This window comes from Notamacropus eugenii, chromosome 6 (genome assembly GCF_028372415.1).
Source record: "Notamacropus eugenii isolate mMacEug1 chromosome 6, mMacEug1.pri_v2, whole genome shotgun sequence".
Lineage (NCBI taxonomy): Eukaryota > Metazoa > Chordata > Mammalia > Diprotodontia > Macropodidae > Notamacropus > Notamacropus eugenii.
In genome coordinates this window covers 73,361,015-73,382,261 of record NC_092877.1, presented here as the reverse complement: position 1 = coordinate 73,382,261, position 21,247 = coordinate 73,361,015, and the positions used below count along the sequence as shown (strand labels likewise).

Sequence of the window (21,247 nt, the reverse complement as noted above, 5' to 3'; positions counted from 1 at the left end):
TTCCTTAGCTGCCTCCCCCCACCTCCATGCCTAAAATGTTCTCTCTCTTTACTTCTGCCTCCTGACTTCCCTGGATTCCATCAAGACTTAGCTCTCCGCACACCCCTACAAAAGGCCTTTCCCAGTTCATTCTCCCCAGCCCCCTGCTAGGGTCTTTCTTCCAAAATTACCTTCAATTTATGCTGCCTATTGTATGTACAGTTTTTACATGTTTTCCCCAATGGAAGGTGAGCTCAATTAGGCCAGGGAATATATTTTGATTTTCCTTCTTTAACATTTAGTACAGGGCATGGACCATAGTAAGCATTTTAAAGTGTTTGTTAACTGACTGCCCTTAGTAGGCACCATTGTCATATTTGGCATTAGTATCCAATGCCAGAACACACTACTCAGTTTCAATAAATTAACAAGCATTTATTAAGCAATACAATATTCCAGTCACTATATTAGACACATCAGAGGTGCTCTGATTGTAACTTATAAAAGTGAAGTGGTTTTTCTTTCACCATTGAGCACTGGGAACATAATGGGTTTATAAAGTGCTTTCACAATCAGTCAGTGTATGAAAGAAGAATAAGCAAATGCTGTGGTTGTCAATGCTATCAAAACCAAGTAAAAGTGCTATGTTTATAATATAATGCTAATCTTCATGTACAGGCTAGATTATCACATCTCTCAAGGATAAAAAACATCTCCTGTCTATAAAAATTTTTTTCTTCATTTATAATTTAGTTCAGAGTAGTAATATTTGAAAATTCTAATTATGAATCACAAGGAAAAAAGATGCCCAGTATAAACATACTCAAGGTCAGAAGAGGCCTATTTCACACTAAGGAGAATTAATAACCAAATTTTAGACTTAAAAGATCCAATTCCCTTATTTTACAGCTTAGGAAGATAGAACTTGGAAGTGCTCATGGTCGTAAGACTTGTCAGTTGGGGCCCCAGTCTAAATCCTTGTCTTAGCTCCCAGAGCAGTCCTCCTATTTCCATTAATTATCTATTTCACTGGCTTGTCTTTCTCTTTATTCATCAGTCAGTACCAATCCACGACTCTGTAAGAATCTTGCTTAACATTATTTTAATAGGAGTGGCTCTGCTTGGGTTTGGACAGTTCCTTACCTCCTACATAAAGTGGGGAGTCGAAGCTCAGAGTGGATTGCTTTGATAAGTTGGTAATGGTTTTGGGGCTTCCACCATCTATGGATAGTGACAGACTCTGACCCATTGCAATCAGTTCCACTATGTGAAAGTTTCCATCATTAATTGTCTCCACACTGCAATATAAAAAAACAGCATTTGTTTTAGGTAGTTGATTTTGATTTTGAACTTCTTTGATTATTTTTGTTTTTAAAATGTAAAAGGATTTTATAATAAGACTCCAATAAACAGTCTCTTTCAAAGAGAAAAACAACTAGTTAATAAAGACATCTCTGACATATAATAAATTAGCATTCTACTTCTCAATATGGATAAATTCATGTTTTCTTCCCACTGGAAAAGAGTAGAAATGAGTAAGTTTTATCATAGTTTTGCTGGATTTTCTTAAACCTATAAAAGAATAAATTACGTGTTTGCTTTTAAAGATTTTGCTGGAATCTCACTTAGTAAATTACTGTTTCATTTGTACTAAATAGTATTCTCTAGATAGTGGCTAATATAAAAAGGGAAGAATTTGTTTGATAAATGTCCACTTTTGATATATGCAAAGGAATCTCTGAACTACCATTTCTCAAACGTTTTCCACTGATAATTCTTTCATAGGACTGTTACTTAAGACTTTTGTTTTCAGAATATTTTCCAAATGATGATGAGAATGATGAAAATAGCCTTTTAAAGTTTATAAAGTGCTTTCCTCACAACAATTCTATGAGCTAAGAAGTACAAATCCATGACTGCAAAGGGAACATTATTCAATGGAGAAAGTAAAGCAAACATAGGCTAAAATACCTAAATATAAAATATTCTAATTATAATATTCTTACCCACTGTAATGATCATTATTTATGATTCTGCTTCAGAAAAGCAGTAAGATAAGGTAAGTTTCTTTTTTGTTCTAAGTTCAAGTAGTGAAATTATTCAAGAATACATTCATCTTTGATAACAGAAAATGAGAGTGTACAAAGAGCATGAACTAATAGGATTTTAGAATAAAGAGAACAAATAGTTTCTCTTTGTAAAACAGAAATATAATTAAATGTTAAAAGTAGTGTGGTATAGTGAAAAGAATAATGACTTTGAAATCATAGGGCCTGAATTCAGATTCTACCTCATTTGCTACTATTTGGGTTACCTTGGAAAAAATCACTAAACTTATATATTGCTTAGTTTCTTATCTATAAAATGAGGGGGCTCAACTAAATAGTCTCCTAGTTTTCTTCCAGCTCTTAATCCTAGGTTCTAATAATAATAGATAAGAATTTGGAAGAAATGTATGAAGGAAAAAAAAGCTGGATACTACTGTCTAGAAGGAGTTGACTCTCATTGTATCTCCACTGTTATCAAAACAGCACTCAGCCTAAAAGAGAAGACTGACAAGTCTGCAAACTACTTATAACTTTGGTGAAATAGTTTATTCACCATCCATATTTGTGTTACTGTTCTAAAATATCACTTTTTTTTACATGCAACCTATTTTTTGTGAAGCTCATAGCTTGTCAATTCACAATAGAAATTTATCTTGTTATTGGCTCAAAAAGTAGAAAATGTGAGACACAAAATAAGAAATGTATTTCTGAAAAAAAAATTGCTTCAGTAAGGTTTTTAGGATCTCCCAAAGACTGATTTCTCATTTGGTAAATGGTTGTTGCAGAGACAAAAAATAATAATCCTTAAAGTTTAGAAAAACAAAGACAAATGGTGCTAAAATTTCAATAGGGTTCTTAATCCTTGGTATCATCCGGTGTTTGTGACACTTAGTTGTTTTTTAATTGGGGAGCAAGTAGTGTATGATTTGAGAAGCATATGTACTCATCTGTAAACTTCTGCACACTCAAGAAGACAGCTAAGTTAGTTAGTTAGGCAATTCAACCTCCCTTCTTGCACAGATTCCTTTATACTCTTTCTTGCTTGATGACAATTAAAAAATAATTACTGGAATTACTCATGGATGTTTTACTTTTACAAATGTAATTACTGCAACACTTAACACTACTTAAAACACAGTAGGGGAAAATATAACAGACAGGGTTGAGGACTGTTTTCTAAATTAAATTGTAATAGTAGTCATTAGCGGCCCCAAGCAATACTGAGCAGACAAATATTAATGTAAAGTGTTATTGTTAGGTGAATTAAACATTTTAAATCTTTAATATTTTAAATTTAATCAATCTTAATTTTCATTAATAATTAATTTTTTACTATTAAATAGTATTCTTTGGATATTTATTATTATTATAATTCACATTTCTTAGTTTATTAAAGTCTTATGAGGTAAGCGATGCCTTATTGTCATCCCTTTATATAAAATGAAGCAAGTGAGGCTTAGAGGGAAGAAGAAATCTGCCTCATCAATAAAAAATAATTTATTAGGCACTTTATATGCCTGGTGTACAAGGTCCCTGCCCGCAAGGAACTTACACTATAATGGAGGAGACACCATGTACTTAACTAGGTTCATACAAAATATATGTAGAGTAGAAGAAAGGTAATCTCTGAAGGGAAAATGCTAGTAGCTGAAGGGACTGAGAAAAGCTTCCTACAGAAATGATTTGAGCTGAGATGCAGAAGAAACCAGGGAAACAGTGTTAGAGGTAAGGAGGGACAACATTGCTGGCATGGGGAACAGTCTGTGCAAGACCACTGAGAAGTGGTCCTGTGTAAGTATTGCAAACAGGCCAATGGAGTTGATTGGCTGCTGAACCAGAACTGAGAATACATACAGAAATAACAAATGGATGAAAGCTTTCTCTCTCTTTCAGGTGAGAGAGAAGAGATTCTGTAACCCTCCAGGTAAGAAAGCCCTTTCCTGATCACCTGTGAATGAATGCCACTTTTTATTTCTTCTGTTTCTGTTATATTTCTTATTTTTTATCTTAGGTTAATAAGTATTAAAGATGGAGTGGACAAGTCAGTGATCTTAGGAGTTTCAAAAGGTCCAATGACAAGACTCATAGCGGAGTCTGCTAGCAGTCCAAGTAGCTGAATTCTGGGCAGAACCCAACCCTAAGGAGTGACCTGCTTGATTCAGTCCAGTAGGGAATTGATCAGGCTACCAAGACACCTTGTTGTGAAAGCAAGGAAGTGACTCATCTATTGGTGCTTCTCTAGAAGAGAACTGGATGGGAAGAATATATATATTTTTTGCAACCACTTTCAGAGAACCCACTGTACCTGGGCAGTAAGGTGGTAGAGGTGGTCATGCTCTTGATTTGGCAGGTTTGTGTATGTTAGGTCTTCCTATATTGTCTCAGTAAATATCCCTTTGTTAAAAACTGATTAAGTGAGGTTAACTGATAATTGAGGAGATGTCAATTGGTTATCAATAATATTGAAGATAACTGGTCAAACTGATTTTGGGGAGACATTAATTGGTGATTGATATTGGAGGGGCAGCTAGGTGCCACAGTGGATAGATTGCCAGGGCTTAAGTCAGGAAGACCTATCTTTGTGAGTTCAAATCTGGCCTCATACACTTACTAGCTGTGTGACTCTGGGCAAGTCACTTAACTTTGCCTTAACTTTCTCATCTGTAAAATGATCTGGAAAAGAAAATGTCAAACCACTCCAGTATCTTTTCCAAGAAAATCCCAAAATAGTGTCATGAAGAGTTGGATATGACTGAAATGACTAAACAACAAACAACAATTGAAGAGACTTCTGAAAAATAGCATTAAAAAACTTCACAATACCCTCAGGGTTACCCTTAGAGTTCTGAGTGATAGGAGAAGTAGTCTTGCTCTATAGATTTACTTGCTGGTTTATATGTGGGAAAGTTACTCTGGAGCCTGTATGTACCACACAGAGTTAGCTCCTGAACTTAATGGTGCTGATTACATGGTTGGGACTCAACACTGGTGGGTTAAGTGATTTATTGTCTGTGTTTAATGCTTACTCAATAATGATAATGGAGAATGGTCACTTCTTGGAGTAAAGTTTCATACAGAAAAGATCCGTGAATACTGTGCAGTGTATTCCAAAAAGGATATTATAAAACTGGCTATGGGAAACTACCATGTCACCTCATAGCTCTTTGTAACAGGCTACTATAGCAAATACTAGGGAGACAGTAGAGGATGATGGAAATAATATTGGTCAGAGAGCCTGGAAATCCTAGCTCTACTGCTAGTTTCAGAAACTGGGAAACATTGCCTGTACCTATTTTCTGTCTATAAAGTGAGGATGACACCTGACTTACCTCCCTCAAAAGTTGTTGTGAGAATCAAAGAAAACAATGTATATAAAAGTATTTTGAAAAGTAACAGTTGCTATTATAATCACTACTAAAGCTATTCAGTATTCCTTTTAAAAAATCAATCATTCAGTAAGTATTTATTTAAAACGCACAGCAGTGAGGTTCTAATAAAAATAACCTGTCACTAACCAAGACATTGTCTGAAACCTACATATACCCACATGGAGTACTGCCTTAATTTGTAAACTGGTGTTGATTTTCTTCTTGTAGGAGAGAGCAAACCCCAGAATAATTGCAAAGTTGTCAAAGCTAAGTTGAATGAATCTGCAGATCTTTCACACAGAAAACCTTTAAAGTTCAAGTCTACATATTTTAGAATTTCATGAAAAGCACTGCCCCACAAGTGTGCTAGACTGGAAGATGGGAGGCCTTGGTTTAAGGCCACATGATATCACTAAACTACTGTGTGACCTTGAGCTAGTCACTCTCCCACTCTGCGTCTCAGTGGCCCCATCCAGAACACAAAGGGCTTGGATTAGGGGATCGTTTAAGTTCTATTCCTTAATAAAGTCTCAAGAGTCCATAAAAAATGAGAAGATAAAAAAATTTTAAAGACATTTTTTGGGCAATGCTACAAAGAACTTCTCAGGGTTTAAATAAAAGAAAAGGGGGAGGGTAATTAAGAATATGTGTCTGACCTGGGCTACTTGACAAATAGTGAAATATCTGCAGTGAAATATATTGTTCTCCTTTATATTTTAAGACAATGCCATGACTAATGTGGGTGGCTGTAGCTTAAAAGAACAAGTCAGAACCAAGATTCCTTTCCATGCTGGGCATTTTGCAGGGGTTTCTTTCTTTCTTCCTTTTTTTTTTTTTTTAAACAAAAACATGAGAGGCACTGGACAGTGTCCATCAGTCATTTGCATATGCAGCCTTGAAAATGAAAACTGTTAATTAAGAGTGTTACTGCTACTCAGTGAAGGATGGCCTGGGGTAAATCAGCAAGGTGGCCCCCTATCCCATCTTTATATACCCACCAGCAATACAATGAAATCCTTTCAGATCATGATAGGAATTGACAGGTCTTCTTTTATTACTCCCTTGGGAATGATATGTTTGATGACTCACAAGAGTCTTGAGTGAACGAAGCATTTTGTGCTGAGCCTTTATGCTGAAAGCATAAATTGCGTTTATAACCATTATTATGTAATTTAACTTTACTGCACCTATCTATTACCTGAAACTTTATGTCTTCTATTTCTGGGCTATGTAATGGATGTATGAAAGCAAAGCAATTACTAAGCTATGCCTTGAGGGTTTGTTATTAGAAGAAGAGGGTTTTTGTTGTTAAAAAAAATCAAGTCTTAAAAAAAAGAGAGAACAAGATCTTAACTTGAAAATATCTGGGTTTCTTTTTCTGCTGCACTTATGCCAGGATCCATTATAATAAGGAAATCTTATATTTATTTTAATTGGAAATCTGAAGACTTACAAATAGTTTAAGAAATAGAAGGAGTTTATTAGGCTTGGCTTTATGAGAAATCAGGATTTTCTATTTAATTTTAAAAAATATGAGAGAACAGTCTAATTTGAAAAGGTTTTGCTGTGGGAATCAGAAAAAAATTAAGTTGGACATGCCACTTTTCCTTTCTAGACTTAGTTTTGCTCATCTTTGTTCAAACACTTAAGTGGATCTGCAGTCTCCACTATCTCTCCAGTGATGCGGGCATGCCTCTCACATGCCTGCCTACCCTGTGTGACTTTTGTTCACATTCTCCCAAAAGTTCCCTTCAAAGAGTTGACTCAATGGGCTGCAGCCTGTTCTGCTTTCTTCCCATATCATAAGGCTATCAATAGAGCACATCATTTCCCTTCCACATCTCCATTGCCTATATGTTAAAGGGCTAGGAAGCCAAATGAAATTGTAGATGTGTTTAGCTATGTGCCTTTCAGAAATAAATTTTTTTAAAAAATAAATTAAATATTAACTTTCTCTTTTAAGATCAGGTTTTTAATAGCATATCAATAAAAGATTATACATCCCAGAAAGAAATAAATAAAAAGTTAAAATAGGACTGTTGGATTTGAAGAGGTACAATGTCACACCTAAAGGACAATTTATACCATTTAAGTTATTGGTACTTCAGTGTGATGGGGCAGGGCCTGAGGATAAATAGAATCTTTTCTGAACTGTGTACCAGTAACTCACAAAGTTAAAGCATATCTTCAGAGCTAGCTCCTAAGAATCTTCAGAACTCAGTTAATTCCTATGACTTTGATCTTCAGACATCATATAACACTTTGTTTTCCACTTCTCTAGTTAATTAAAAAGTGCATTATTGTATTTCTGTTAATATCCTACTAGACTGAGACCTCCATGAAAACAGGGGTAATGTCTTTAATAAATTTTGTATCTATCCCAGGATTTATTTCAAGGCTCTGCATACTGTAGACACTTGATAAATATATTCGGTCTCTATCTAGAGCTCATTCCAGATACTAAGAAATGAAAATATTTTACAAGGACTACTGCTCATTTCCAGGTGATAAAAAAATTTGTGTTCTTTACCAACTAGTCAATAAATATTCATTAAGTGGCTATGAGCTAGGCACTGTGCAGTGGTAGGGTTACAAGTGCAAAAAAAATTTAAAAAAGGACAATTGTAAGTTCCTCAAAGGAACTTACAATCTAATGACTTCTCTTCAGAAATTTAATTGAGCTCAGAACTCTTATCTATTTTACTCTTGAAATGATAGGATGTCATGTCAAGGACTATCCCTAGTTATGTGGATGGACTATCTTCTGCTGTCTTGTTGAAAAAAATGATTAAATGCATATACCAACCAAGTGCCCCCTCCCCCGCAACTGATTAAAGAATAACACTAAAGAATACTGATATCTTAGGTTGGGGATTCTTAACCTGGGACTTGTGGACTTGTTTTTATTTTGTAAATAATTTGATAACTATTTCAGTATAACTGATTTTCTTTGTAATTCGTTTGTATTTCATCTCATAACATTTAAAAGATTTTGAGAAAGGGGTTGGTTCATAGGCTTCACCAGACTGCCAGATGGGTCCATATACAAAAAAAGGTTAAGAACTCCTGCCCTGGGTTCTCTCCCATGAATATGAGTGACTTAGACAGCTAACTTAATTCAGTTTAGTAAATATTCATTAAAACACGTATGTATATGCTTTAAGAAGTGAGGCCAAATCAGGTGAGAGGATGAAGAGAACTTTGTAAAACAAAGGCAAAATTTACTTTTGACATCTTACCACTTACCATCTTTTCTTCCTAGGGTGTTTGCCTACAGCTTGCTCTGCCAGGTCTAGAATGTATAGTATTCTTAAAGGCCTGGTTCTTAGCTAGAGATCAATTGATTTCAACTAATGTGTTATTGAGAATTGTACTACCTATTCAAAGGATATGAGTTTTGCTAGGGAATTCTTGAAAACAGAAAATAAAAGGCTTTGTGACCCAAAGGAATTTGTCTCTAATGGTGGGATTTTAGGTATAAGGAGAAAATTTATGGAAACAAAAGTTGTGGGTCTAAGGTTATGCCAAGTGACTTTTAAATTATACCATATACCGTAAAGGAGCATCATGGGAGGGCGTGTAATTTTGAGTGAGGAAAATCTGGGCTCCAGTTCCACCTCAGACGCTAACTAGTTGTGCAAACCTGGACAAGTTACTTAATCTCTGTGCCTTAGTTTCTTCATCTGTAAAATGAGAGGGTATTGAACTAGGTGGCCTCTAAAGTCCTCTAAATCTTTAGGCCTATGATCTTTATTGACTGAACTATATAAATAGCCACCAATGCTATCAAGAGCAAGAGACTGGTATAGAATAAAAAAGCTAAACAAATGATTATTTTTATGTAGAAGTACATTTTAATGCACATATGATGTACTATCTTACTGACTTCATCAACATCTGTTATGTTACTTTTCCAATATTTAATTGTGTATTATGTGGGGACACTGTTGTTCAGTCATTTACTCACGTCTGACTCCTTATGACCCAATGGATCATAGCACAGTCAGGCCTTTCTGTCCTCAACTATCTTTTGAAATCTGTCTAAATTCATGTTCATTGTTTGCATAATATGATCTATCATATTATCTGTTGACCCCTTTTCCTTTTGCCTTCAATCTTTCCCAACTCAGGATTTTTTTCAGTGAGTCCTATCTTTTCATTATATGGCCAAAATATTTAAACTTCAGCTTCAGTATTTGACCTTCCAGTGAATAGCCTGAATTAATTTCTTTAATTATTGGCTGATTTGATCTTGCCCTCCGGGGGACTCTAAAAATCTTCTCCAGCATGATATTAGGATCGGTTTTTTAAATGTATTTCAGCTGGTAATCATAAAATGTAAGTAAAATTGAATGTATTATTGCACAAAACTTACTATTGATAGTGAGTTTCTCTAAATGCACATATTTAAAGACCCCAAAATAAATGCTCCAAACCTATATAGTTTTAGAAAAATTCAAAGGTCTAACCATCCAAAGTAGAAAAACAAAGTGGACAGAACTGTACATTGTCTAGATTATGACATAACAAATAGTTTGCAGGACTAGTCCATTAATGTTTGAATCTTGGACAAGTTACAAAAATGCCTAAACTAAGCATAATGGAAAATATTAGGTAAAATTACACATGGGAAACTGTAGCATATTTAATGATTTCAAATTGCTTGCTGCTGCTAAAATTAATCTCTTTAATACAAGTATTCTCCTGGTAATACTACACTGTTATAAATCACAAAATATCATGAAGTCAGAAGAGTTAAAAGGGCAAAGTGGCCATAAGAAGGATGGACCATGTTACCCAAACATAATAGGTAGTATGAAAACCCACCACATTTTTGAGACTACACAACCAAAAAACAAGGTAGGCCAGTCATTTATCAATCATGAGGGGCAATAGATGGACAATCCAAATGGGACACTGGGATTACCATTGTACTAAAAGAGCAAGACGAATGCCCCTGGAATTTAGAATAGGTTCTTCTTTGGAGAATTTATGGGAAAATGTAGACAAAATGAAAAAATGGCTGCATTGAGACCTACCTTAGCAGAAAAAAGCCCGTATTACTAAGAAGATCATAGGCTCACTGATATATAATAGTTGGGAGTTATTGGTTTATTAAAACATTAATTCTTGAAGAATTGATATTCTTCTATCTTCTAAGAATGCACAGTACACATATACATTTATGTGTGTAGTCTTTTTTTCCTTTAAAATTCTGAAAAAGTGATATCTGTTGGGTTTACTAGGCAAAGTACCTCTCTGAATGGAAGGGACCATGCCTCATGCTTTATCTCTCTCTCCTCTAAAGCTATTCCACAGTCATTAAGACTATCTCTGAATGGCATGGAGGGGTTGTAGTCTATATTTGTGGAATGGAACAGCCATTTCAAGATCATGGAGCTATCTATGCACCAAAGCAGATACTTCATGATCATGGTACCTCCTTTCCCAGAGCTCATAGCACAATATATTGCACTATGGCAAAGAAATGAAATAAAAACAGGAACTTCCTAATAAATTTTAATATATATGTGTGTGTGTGTATATGTATATATATATATATATATATATATATATATATATATATATATATATATATATATATATATATATACATCTATATCTATCTATCTATATGTAGAGAGTTCACAATATCGCAAGATAAAGCTTATATTTTCCAGGTAGCAAAAATAAACATAGGGCTATATTATCATTTACCTCTGAAAACTGTCTGCTACTTCAGAGTAAATCTCTTTTGCAAAATATATCTGAATTAAAAAAACAACTGATGTCATAAGTCAGGTGATAGTCAACTAGGTTTAGGAGTCTGGATCACTGTATTCAGATACTTTCAGGAAGGCCAGATGCTGCTCCTATGGCAGAACACTCATAACTGAATGAATATTATTTTAATCAATATTGCAATTTCATTGGAGCATGCTGAAGAATCAGAGTATTAAAGTCAAAAATATATATGTGAAAATTCTTAATAAAATTGGGTCAAAAACTTGAAGTCCTTAGCTATAGAATCAAGTTCAACCTGATTAGAATATGCTAGAACTACCCTAGACACAAAGACTGACTGGTTGTTTGGATGTCTTTAACTTGAAGCACCTCCACCCCATCTTTGAGGCTATATGTCATTGATTTGAATACAAATGAATCTTTGACTTGTTTTCTTTCCATGTTACAGAAATTCTACTCTTGATTTGAGACTTTAATGTAAAATGTGTAATTACAGGTGACAGAATTACTGGAAGTTCTTTAGAATGATAGAATAACTTTCAGATTCTTCCCTTTCAAGTGAGGATCCTTAACTGGTAAAAGAGAATCCATACCAATCAATAATTCTCCTAGCAATATGCCTGATATTTAATACATATGTATTTCTAATACATTTATCTGGACTTATAGACAATTTGAAGCGACTTCATTTCATTTATCTCAACAATGCTTCATATAAATTTTTTAAATTTAACTTCTTTAGGTATGGGGGTATTCTCATTTATCATTGCTTGTTTGTTATTTGAATTAAAGAATAGCTAGAGTAACAAAATGATGACTTTGGTAGGGTTGGTTTGCAATGAATACAAAAGGTGGGTAATGCTATAGTCTTATTTGTTCACTGATACATTAAAAAAAAAGCCAGCCCACATAGATGAAATAACAGATGTACAAGTGGTAGAAAGTCTTAGTCTGCCCCAAAATGGCAGTGTGCATGTAAAATGCATGTTAAAGGAGTTCTCAATTAAATTTCATATCCTGACATAATCATCTGTTATCTATAAGCCAAGTCTGGAAATAGTCTGGGGCTTATTTCAATATGGATCCATATTTAGATATGGCTTGTTTGTTGTCTGAAGGGCAGCCTGACTAAGATCAGTGAAATTTATGCCCTGGTTGATCATAAGTTGATGAACTTAATTTTTCTCATCTAGAGAACCCTCAAAAAACAAATTTTTAGACAGTTACAATCTGGCTGGTGTGCCTACAGCAAAATCATGAATCCTTGACATATTGAAGCAATAGGCACTATCAAACTTTGTTTTTAATATGCTGTCATTAGCAATGGTGATCATATTTTCCCAGTCTTCTGCTGTTCTTTGGATAAGAAAAGATGTGTTAATCTAAAATAGATTAAGGGATTTATATACATTAGATAATATGATTTGACAGTACTACCTTGAAAACTGGAATATTAGAAGCAATATCTCTCTTTTTGGAGGTACATTAACTCTTTGCGTATGTTATTTATATTCAATTTAGCATCTGCTTGAATCTTACTCACTGGGTACAAATGACAACCATTTGCCATTGAGACGATATGAGATACTAGTCAAGTCTCTGAAATACAGCCTTAGAGAAACACAAGGCATGAATGTTATTAATTTGAGTATCTGGACTTAATTCCTTTAGATCAAATGAGATTGCTTTATTTGGAAACTGATTTAGAGAAATTAAGTAACTTGCACAAAACAATTAGCAGAACTGGTGTTTTAGTTATGTGGGAACTCAAATAAGTTATCCTAACTCCTCATCTTATTCAAAGAACCCAAATTCATATTTAATTTTAAAACTATATCTAGTAGAATATAGGACATATATTCCACTAATATTATAACTCCTACACGTTGAATTTCCCGTATCAAACTTCCACATTCAACTACTAGCTTCAGTTGTGTTATTATATAACATTAAGCAAGAATTTTAATCAAATTATTCCTTTCTCACCCATTAGAGATGACTACACGGGAAGCTAAATATTTTAATAAACATTTTTTCATCTCCACTACTACTGTTTTATGGGCCTTCACCTGTAAATGGCAGATGCCGGATAAGATCCTGTGTCGTAGCTGGCCCGCACACGCCCACGATACAGCTCCACTGCTATATGATCTTTGTCACCTTTATACAGAAGAATTCCACTGTCCTCATCTGTGGCAATCTAATGAGAAAGTAATCACTGAATTATAAGGAAAGAAAGTAGTCATACTATAACAATGTTTCATTCCAAACACAGTGGGAAGACTATGTCAATTCAAAGTCTGTTTTCTTCAAGTAATGGGGAAATATGAATGCATGCCATAACTACCAACTGTAATAGGAAAATAAATTTTAGCCTCTGTGGTATAGTGAAGTGAGGAAATAGTAAGCAAGTAGATAAAGTGGTAATGGGAGAGGCATGAGTTCTATTAGTCAAACAATGATAAAAATTTTCCAGGCTAACTAGTTCATGTTTTTTTTTTTAAATGAATGTTTGCTTTTGGATGCTTTTGGACCTTTGTAACCCTAGATAAATTACTTAACTTTCCTAGGCCTCAGTTTCCTCATCTGTGGTCTTGCGTCAAATTACTCCTGAGGGTCTTCCTAGCTATAGCTATGATCCTATATTTTATATTTCATTTTCAATCTATAACAGCTATTATTACAAAATGACGAGATCGGTTTTAATAAATTACCCTTATATAAAATGAATCTCATTACTTTAGAATCACATCATGTAAGTGACAACTTAAAAAAAATATCTTTGTTCTTTCATTCTCTTTGGGTCTTAGAAAGGACACTGAAGCCACTTTTGGGTGTGAGCCCTGTGGCCTTATGAGTTTTTCCATTGTGAGCCAACCTAAGAAATGTTGGGCAATGGCAGAAAAGTTATGGACTATTCACCGTAACTGGATCCACTGACTCCATCCTTGGGTTCATTGTAGTCCACTGTCAACAACTATTCCTTCTTTCACCATCTCAAAAGCTATGTACTCACTCTCTCTCTCTGTGTCTCTGTGTCTCTCTGTCTCTCTCTCTGTCTCTCTCTGTTTCTCTCTCTCTCTGTCTCTCTCTGTCTGTCTCTCTCTCTCACACACACACACACACACACACACACACACACACACACACAGACAACCAGGGTATATGTGAAGAACATAGCCAATATCTCCCACATAGCCAAGCTATACTGCATTACAAGGATAGTCCAAAGTGGGTATTTCTTTTTCTTTCTCTCAATCTAGAATGACACATAAGGAAATATTATGATCCACATTTATATGTTTAAAATTGATAAAGGTCAAATAATATTGTTGACAAGTTGGTGTGACCATGAAACATAAAATAAAAAAAATGTTTCTCATTTTCTGGTATCTTCAGAAGTTTATCAGTGACAACTATTTGTTGAATGAATAAATGAACAAATGAATTTGAACACTGCTTACTACTTTTCTTCACATGAAAAGAACTGGGATCATTATTGCAAATTACTCTTTTTTGAAATATAAAAGTGGCAACAAATGGGGTGGAATTATACACATTTTTTAATGAAAATTACTCTATGGCTAGCAGAATACTTGCAACCTCTTAGCGTTCAATTTCCCTGATGCAATATTTTTTATTAAGTAACTGCTAATGTGCTATGTGCTGTGGTGGGCCTGAATAGAATGACTGCAAATATTTACTGGGCACCTTCTACGTGCAAAGCAATCTGCTAATGCTGGAAGAAACTGAAGCTGGAGAAGAGACATGGGCTCTACCCTCAACAAGCTTATCGTTTAGTACAAATGATTATGTGCAGATTATTGTTCCAGGGACTATCCATATGACAATAATGAAAGTGATTTTCACTTTCTACGGATAGTGACAGAACATGTGAGTGATATGGTCTGTAAAATGAGAAGTAAATACAAAGTGATTTGCAAAGTGACAGAGCATTAACAGGTTGGTTGGGGTTCTTAACCGTCTTTGTCATGGACCCTTTTACAATCTGGTAAAGCATATAGACCTGTTCTTAGAAATATGCTTTTAAATGCATAAAATAAAATACATAGTATTATACAGAAAAACAATTGTATTAAAATAAGGATGTAAATTGAATTAGTGAGGTCTGGAATGGCTTCAAGTAGTATGTGACACTTCAGCTGAGACTTTGGAAAGGTCCAGGAATTCTGAGAAATAGAGGTCAAGAGGGAGTGTAAGGGACCCTCCAGGTTGGAAGAACCTTTGAGTTTTTTATTTTGATAATATTATAATATATAATAGATAATATTATTACATGTTGTATAATATATGTAGTTATATACAATATGGTAATATTATATATAAAATATATTTATATATAATGAATATATAATATATAACATATATGTAAGTATATAATAATAGTCAAAAGTTTGAAATTATATGACTTCTTCATATATGACTAAGTCTATAATAATAAAACCAAGAAAATTTCCAAGAAAACAGAACTAAAAAAAAAAATCACCTTTTTCCTTCTGCATTTTATCATTGTCAGTTAGTTAATAGAATTACATAATTTCTGTTTAATTTTAAATACATATGTTTTGGGAAGGAAAATTATTGAAGCTTTTTCCACCTGAATCTTGTCTTAACTTTCTCCCATTTCTTCAAGGTTCTGTAGAGCCAAGCACTCCTCGTTGGCACTTTCTATCATCTTCTTTCTTTTTCAGAAAAGTATAATCTAGAACTATTTCCAATGTCTGCCTTTCCAAACAGAAAACAAAACAGAACAAAACAAAAGAAGCTTTGACTTGAGATCAGGCATCTTACCTGTAGAGTGATGTTTGTCTGAGGTTGAACCTTGGCTGAAGGTATTTGAAGATAAGATTCCTTGTTGACAAAATTGACACTGACCAACTTTTCACACTTTTCACCCTGGTAGCCAGACAAACACTGACATATCGGCTCATTTATCTTTATGATGCACTGGGCTCCGTTTTGACACTCAAAGTTATCACAAGGGCTGGTGCGTGGTAGAACCATTGGTGGAGAAAACTCACAAAATAAGCCACTACATTTCAAACAAAGAAAATGTTATTTTACTTCCTTGCTCATCTGGAATGAATGAAAAAGAGATTAAATTAAAAAACTCATTTCCATCTTTTTCTTACCTGTAACCTTCGGGGCAGATGCAAGTATAGCCATTCACTGCATCTGTACAATGGGCTCCATTCTTACACTTGTTATCCTGGCAGTCATCGTAGTCGATATCACAGTGCTCACCTACATATCCAGGGGTGCAATCACATCTGTTTTGATAAACAAATAAGTGGAATGAATCTTTATTGAGCTCAAACCAATTAATGTAAAAATGAGATGGCACCGTCTTTAATTAATTGATTACAGTAGTCTTGAAAAGAGACCCTCCCTAATCCCACCTCCAAAGACTTACCTGCAAAAAAATCATACTTCCTCTGGAATAGAATGTAAACTCTTTGAGGAAAGGGCCTATTTAATTTTTTTTCTCTTTTATCTCCAGTCCCTCCCAATACCTGGAATGCTGGGAGTGCTTCGTAAATGTTTGTTGATTTGCCTTATTGCTTATTTACCGTCTTGGATTCCACACAGCTTAAATTTATGTAGCGCTTTCCTCATAACTAAAGTCAATAACACAAAGTATTGTTCCTGTTGAGTTGTTTCAGTCATGTCTGACTTTCTATGATTCAATTTGCGGTTTTCTTGGAGCAGATACTGGAGTGGTTTGCCATTTCCTTCTTCAGCTCATTTTACAGATGAGAAAACTGGGGCAATTACGGTAAATGAATTGCCCAGGGTCACCTGGCTAGTAAGTGTCTGAGACTAGATTTAAACTCAGGTCCTCCCGACTCCAGGGCTGCGACTCTATCCACTGAACCACCTAGTTACCTAACAGCACAAGAAATATTATCCATATTTTATAGAAAAGGAAACTGACACTTAGAAAATCAAGGAAATCTGCTCAAGGGATATATAATAAGTAACGAAGGCAGGGTTCAAAGTGAGATCTTCTAAATCCCAATCTATCAGTCTTCCTAAGCAGGGACAGTCTTACTTTTCTATTTGTATCCCCAGCATTTAATATAGTACTTTGCACAGAGTAAGCACTTAATAAATGCTTTATTCATTCATTCCTTTCTCCTAATATATCATGCTGGCTCTCCTACTTACTAATGCCAGTGTGATATTGACTTAGCTAATGACAATAAGTATCAACAATTTAAGCAAAATGACCCATCAAAAGTATCATGATTTATCTTTTTTTACTTTTATTTGATTTTTTTCTTATGTTAGAAGCATGTTTTTTTCAGGCTTTGCTGCTTTTCCTTGAGTTCTGTATATATATGGTTGTTATAAATTAAATTCCTAATTTCCAATATTAGATATATATTTTTAAAATTTGCTTACTATGTTTTATTTCCCTGGATAGGCTGGAGATACTTGTAAATGCTGTAAAGTTAAGATTGGACTTAAATATATTAACTTTGAAAGAAATTAATTTATAATTCACTCCATGTTTAAATGTTGATGAAGATGATGCTCTGGGTTAGCCAGTCCCTCTGGGGTCATTCTAGTCCATTAATCTATAATTAGGATTATTATTATCTGTCATTCTAGTACCTAGTAGTTTGTACTCCAAATGAGGCTTTGACATATCACACACTTGTGGAATACATCTTAATGATTATCATGATTCCTGTTTTAAATTCATACCCCTTTCAATGCTTCAGCGTCCTTGCCTACTTTCAAATGAGGCAGCCTGGTACAGTTCAGAGAATGCTGGCTTTGGAGTCTATTTTCAAGTCTCAGCCCTGCTACTTAACTTCTTGTGTACCCTAGAACAAGTTACTTATCTGCTTTATCTTAAAATGAGAAGTTATACTAGATGGTATTTAAAGGCTCTTCTCACTCCAAATTTATCATCCTATCAGTGAATTAGACTATTATCTTAATCACAAAGCTTCAACTCAGAATTCAAATTTTAGATTAAGAAAATACCTGAAAGATGATGGAGTAATGGCAGAGACTTGCCTGATCTCTTCCAGCTTCCCCTCCAAACATTAAAATAATACCTCAAAGTAAATTCTGGAGTAGCAGAACCAATAAAGGAACTATGGAAAACAATTTCCCAGCCCAAGACCACTTAAAAGTTTGGCAAGAAAGTCTGTCTCACTCAGGTGAGACTGGAGTGAAGTCTAGAAAAGAAAGCTCCCAGTTAAGCCAGTAGCAGGCCTTGGGAGAGGTGTCAGCCCACAAACAGTTAGGGGATTTAGACAACTGGTCAAAAGAAGATTATAAGGGACCATTTACTGGAACTGGATGCAAGACTCTGTTACATTTCTTATAGTCAGTTTCTGGTTGCAATCCCAGGGTAAGAAGGAGCATGAGCACATCAGAGTCTGCAGCTGGCCATAGGGGATTGGGGCCCTGGTCACATTTCCCAGGTGAAGAAGAATGCTTATGTTCTCTCATAGACAAGAGCACAGGCTAGGATAACAGTAACCACACCTCTCCTTAGATCATGCCATCTTGTAAGGACTGAAAACTTACAGATTCCCAGAACTGATTCTGAAAACAGCAAAACAAAAAACCTGAACAGAACCTAACTTTAACATAAAATTAACAGTCAATGAGCTGGAAAAAATGAACAAAAACAAGCAACAGCAACAAAATGGACCATAGAAAGTTACTATGGTGACAGGGAAGGTCAAAACATAAACTCAGAAGACAAGTCAAAACAGCTACATCCAAAATCTCAAAGAAAAATGTGAATTGGTCTCAGGTCATGAAAGAATTCCTGGAAGAGCTCAAAAAGGATTTTTAAAAACCAAATAAGAAATGGGAGGGAAGATGAGGAAAAGAAATGAGAGTGATGGAAGATAACTGTGAAAGCTTGGTATAGGATGCACAGATAAAACACTGAAGAAAATAACACCTTAAAAAGAGGTACAAAAATCCAGTGACGAGAAGGACTCATTAAACAAAAGAATAGGCCAAATGGAAAAGGAAGTACAAAATCTCACTGAAGAAAAGCATTCCTTAAAAATTAGAATTGGGCAAGTGGAGCCTAATTACTCAATGAGACATCAAGAAACAATGAAAATCAAAAGAATGAAAATATAGAAGAAAATATGAAATATCTTATTGAAAAAACAACTGACCTAGAAAACAGATAGAGCAGAAATAACTTAAGAATATTGGACTGCCTGAAAAACATGATAAAAAAATGAGCCAACCTGGATATCATATTTCATGAAAGTATCAAGGAAAACTGCACCAGAAGGTAAAATAGAAACTGAAACAATCCACCAATCACCTCCTAAAAAATATCCAAAAAGCAAAACTCCCTGGAATATTAATAGCCAAATTACAGAGCCCCCAAGTCAAAGAGAAAATATTGTAAGGAGCAAGAAATAAAGAATTCAAATATCATGGAGTCCAGCTCAGGATAACACAAGATTTAGCAGCTTCTACATTAAAGGATCAGAATGCTTGGAATATGATATTCTGGAGGGCAAAGGAGCTAGGATTACAGCCATGAATAATCTACCAGCAAAACTGAATATAATCCTTCAGGGAAAAATGCATATTTAATGAGATAGAAGACTTTCAAGCATTCCTGTGAAAGAGACCAGAATTGAATAGAAATACAAAGACTTAAGAGAAGCACAAAAAGGTGAACAGAAAAGAGAAATTATAAGGGATTCAATAAGGTTAAATTGTTTATATTCCTACATAAGAAGATGATCCTTTTAACTTCTAAGAATTTTCTCATTATTATGGCAGTTAGAAGGAGTATATACACAGACAGAGGCCATGGATAGGAGGTCATTATAAGGGGATGATATCTAAAAAAGAGAAAATTCCCCAATCAACAAATGGTCAAATGATATCAACAGGAAGTTTTCAGACAAAGAAACTAAAGTTATCTATAGTCATATAAAAATGTTCTAAATCACTATTGATTAGAGAAATGTAAATTAAAACAACTCTAAGTACCACTTCACAACTGTTATATTAGTTAATAAGACAATAATGGAAAATGACAAATGTTGGAGGGCATGTGGGAAAATTTGGAAACTAAAGCAAAATTGGTAGAATTGTGAACTGATCCAACCATTCTAGAGAGCAACTCAGAATTCTGTTTAGAGGGCTATAAAACTGTGCATACCTTTTGATCTAGTGATACCATCACTAGGTCTGTATGCCAAAGAGATTTTTAAAAAAGGAAAAGGTCCTATGTGTACAAAAAATCTATAGCAACTCTTTTTTTAATGTTTTTTTTTAAATTAATTTATTTGTTTTCAGTTTTCAACAATCACTTCCATATGTTTTAAATTTTCTCCCCCTTTCCTCCCCAAAATGGCATCCAACCTTATATGGGTTCTACACATATATTCTTATTAAACATATTTTCATGTTAGTCACGATATAGCAACTCTTTTTGCAATGGCAAAGAATTGGCAATTGAAATGATGCTCACTGATTTGGGAATGGCTGAACAAGTTGTGGTATATGAATGTGTGCAATGCAGTTATACTACAAGGAATGATAGGCAGGATGCTTTCACAAAACATGGTAAGACTTACATGAACTGATGCAAGGTAAAGTGAGAAGAACCAGGAGAACCCTGTACATAGCAGCAGTAATAATGTATAATGAACTATTGTTAATGGCAGCTATTTTCAGCAATACAATGATAACCAGATAATTTTGAAGGACTTAGGATGAAATACGCTATCCAATTCCAGAGAAAGAACTGATTGAGACTGATTGCATGTTGAAGTACACTTTTTTAAAGCTTCATTTTTCTTGGTTTTTGTTTTTTGAGGGGGGTCTGTATTTTCCTTCAAAACATGATGAACATGCAAGAAATATGTTTTGTATGATAGCACATGTGTAATCTATATCAAATTGCTTGCCTTCTCAGTGAAGGGGGAGAGGAGAAAAGGAAGGAAGGAGGGACTTGGGAACTCAAAGCAAAAAAATGTTAAAGGTTGTTTTTTACATGTAACTGAAAAAAATTTAATTAAAAAAAGTAAATAGTTGAAAGTCAATGAATACAAACAATGATGGGGCATGTAATTG

General features: G+C 34.5%; 1 protein-coding gene across 2 annotated transcripts in view; it reads right to left on the bottom strand.

Moving 5' to 3' along the window:
* SLIT2 (slit guidance ligand 2) overlaps positions 1–21,247 on the bottom strand; it is a 394,889-nt gene that overhangs the window by 10,281 nt on the left and 363,361 nt on the right. For both annotated transcript variants that reach the window (XM_072622130.1, XM_072622131.1), the window contains 4 exons: positions 16,294–16,431; positions 15,953–16,193; positions 13,210–13,340; positions 1,123–1,277 (listed from right to left, as the gene is read on the bottom strand). In XM_072622130.1, the coding sequence (XP_072478231.1) occupies positions 1,123–1,277; positions 13,210–13,340; positions 15,953–16,193; positions 16,294–16,431 (665 nt within the window). The remainder of the gene's footprint in view (positions 1–1,122; positions 1,278–13,209; positions 13,341–15,952; positions 16,194–16,293; positions 16,432–21,247) is intronic.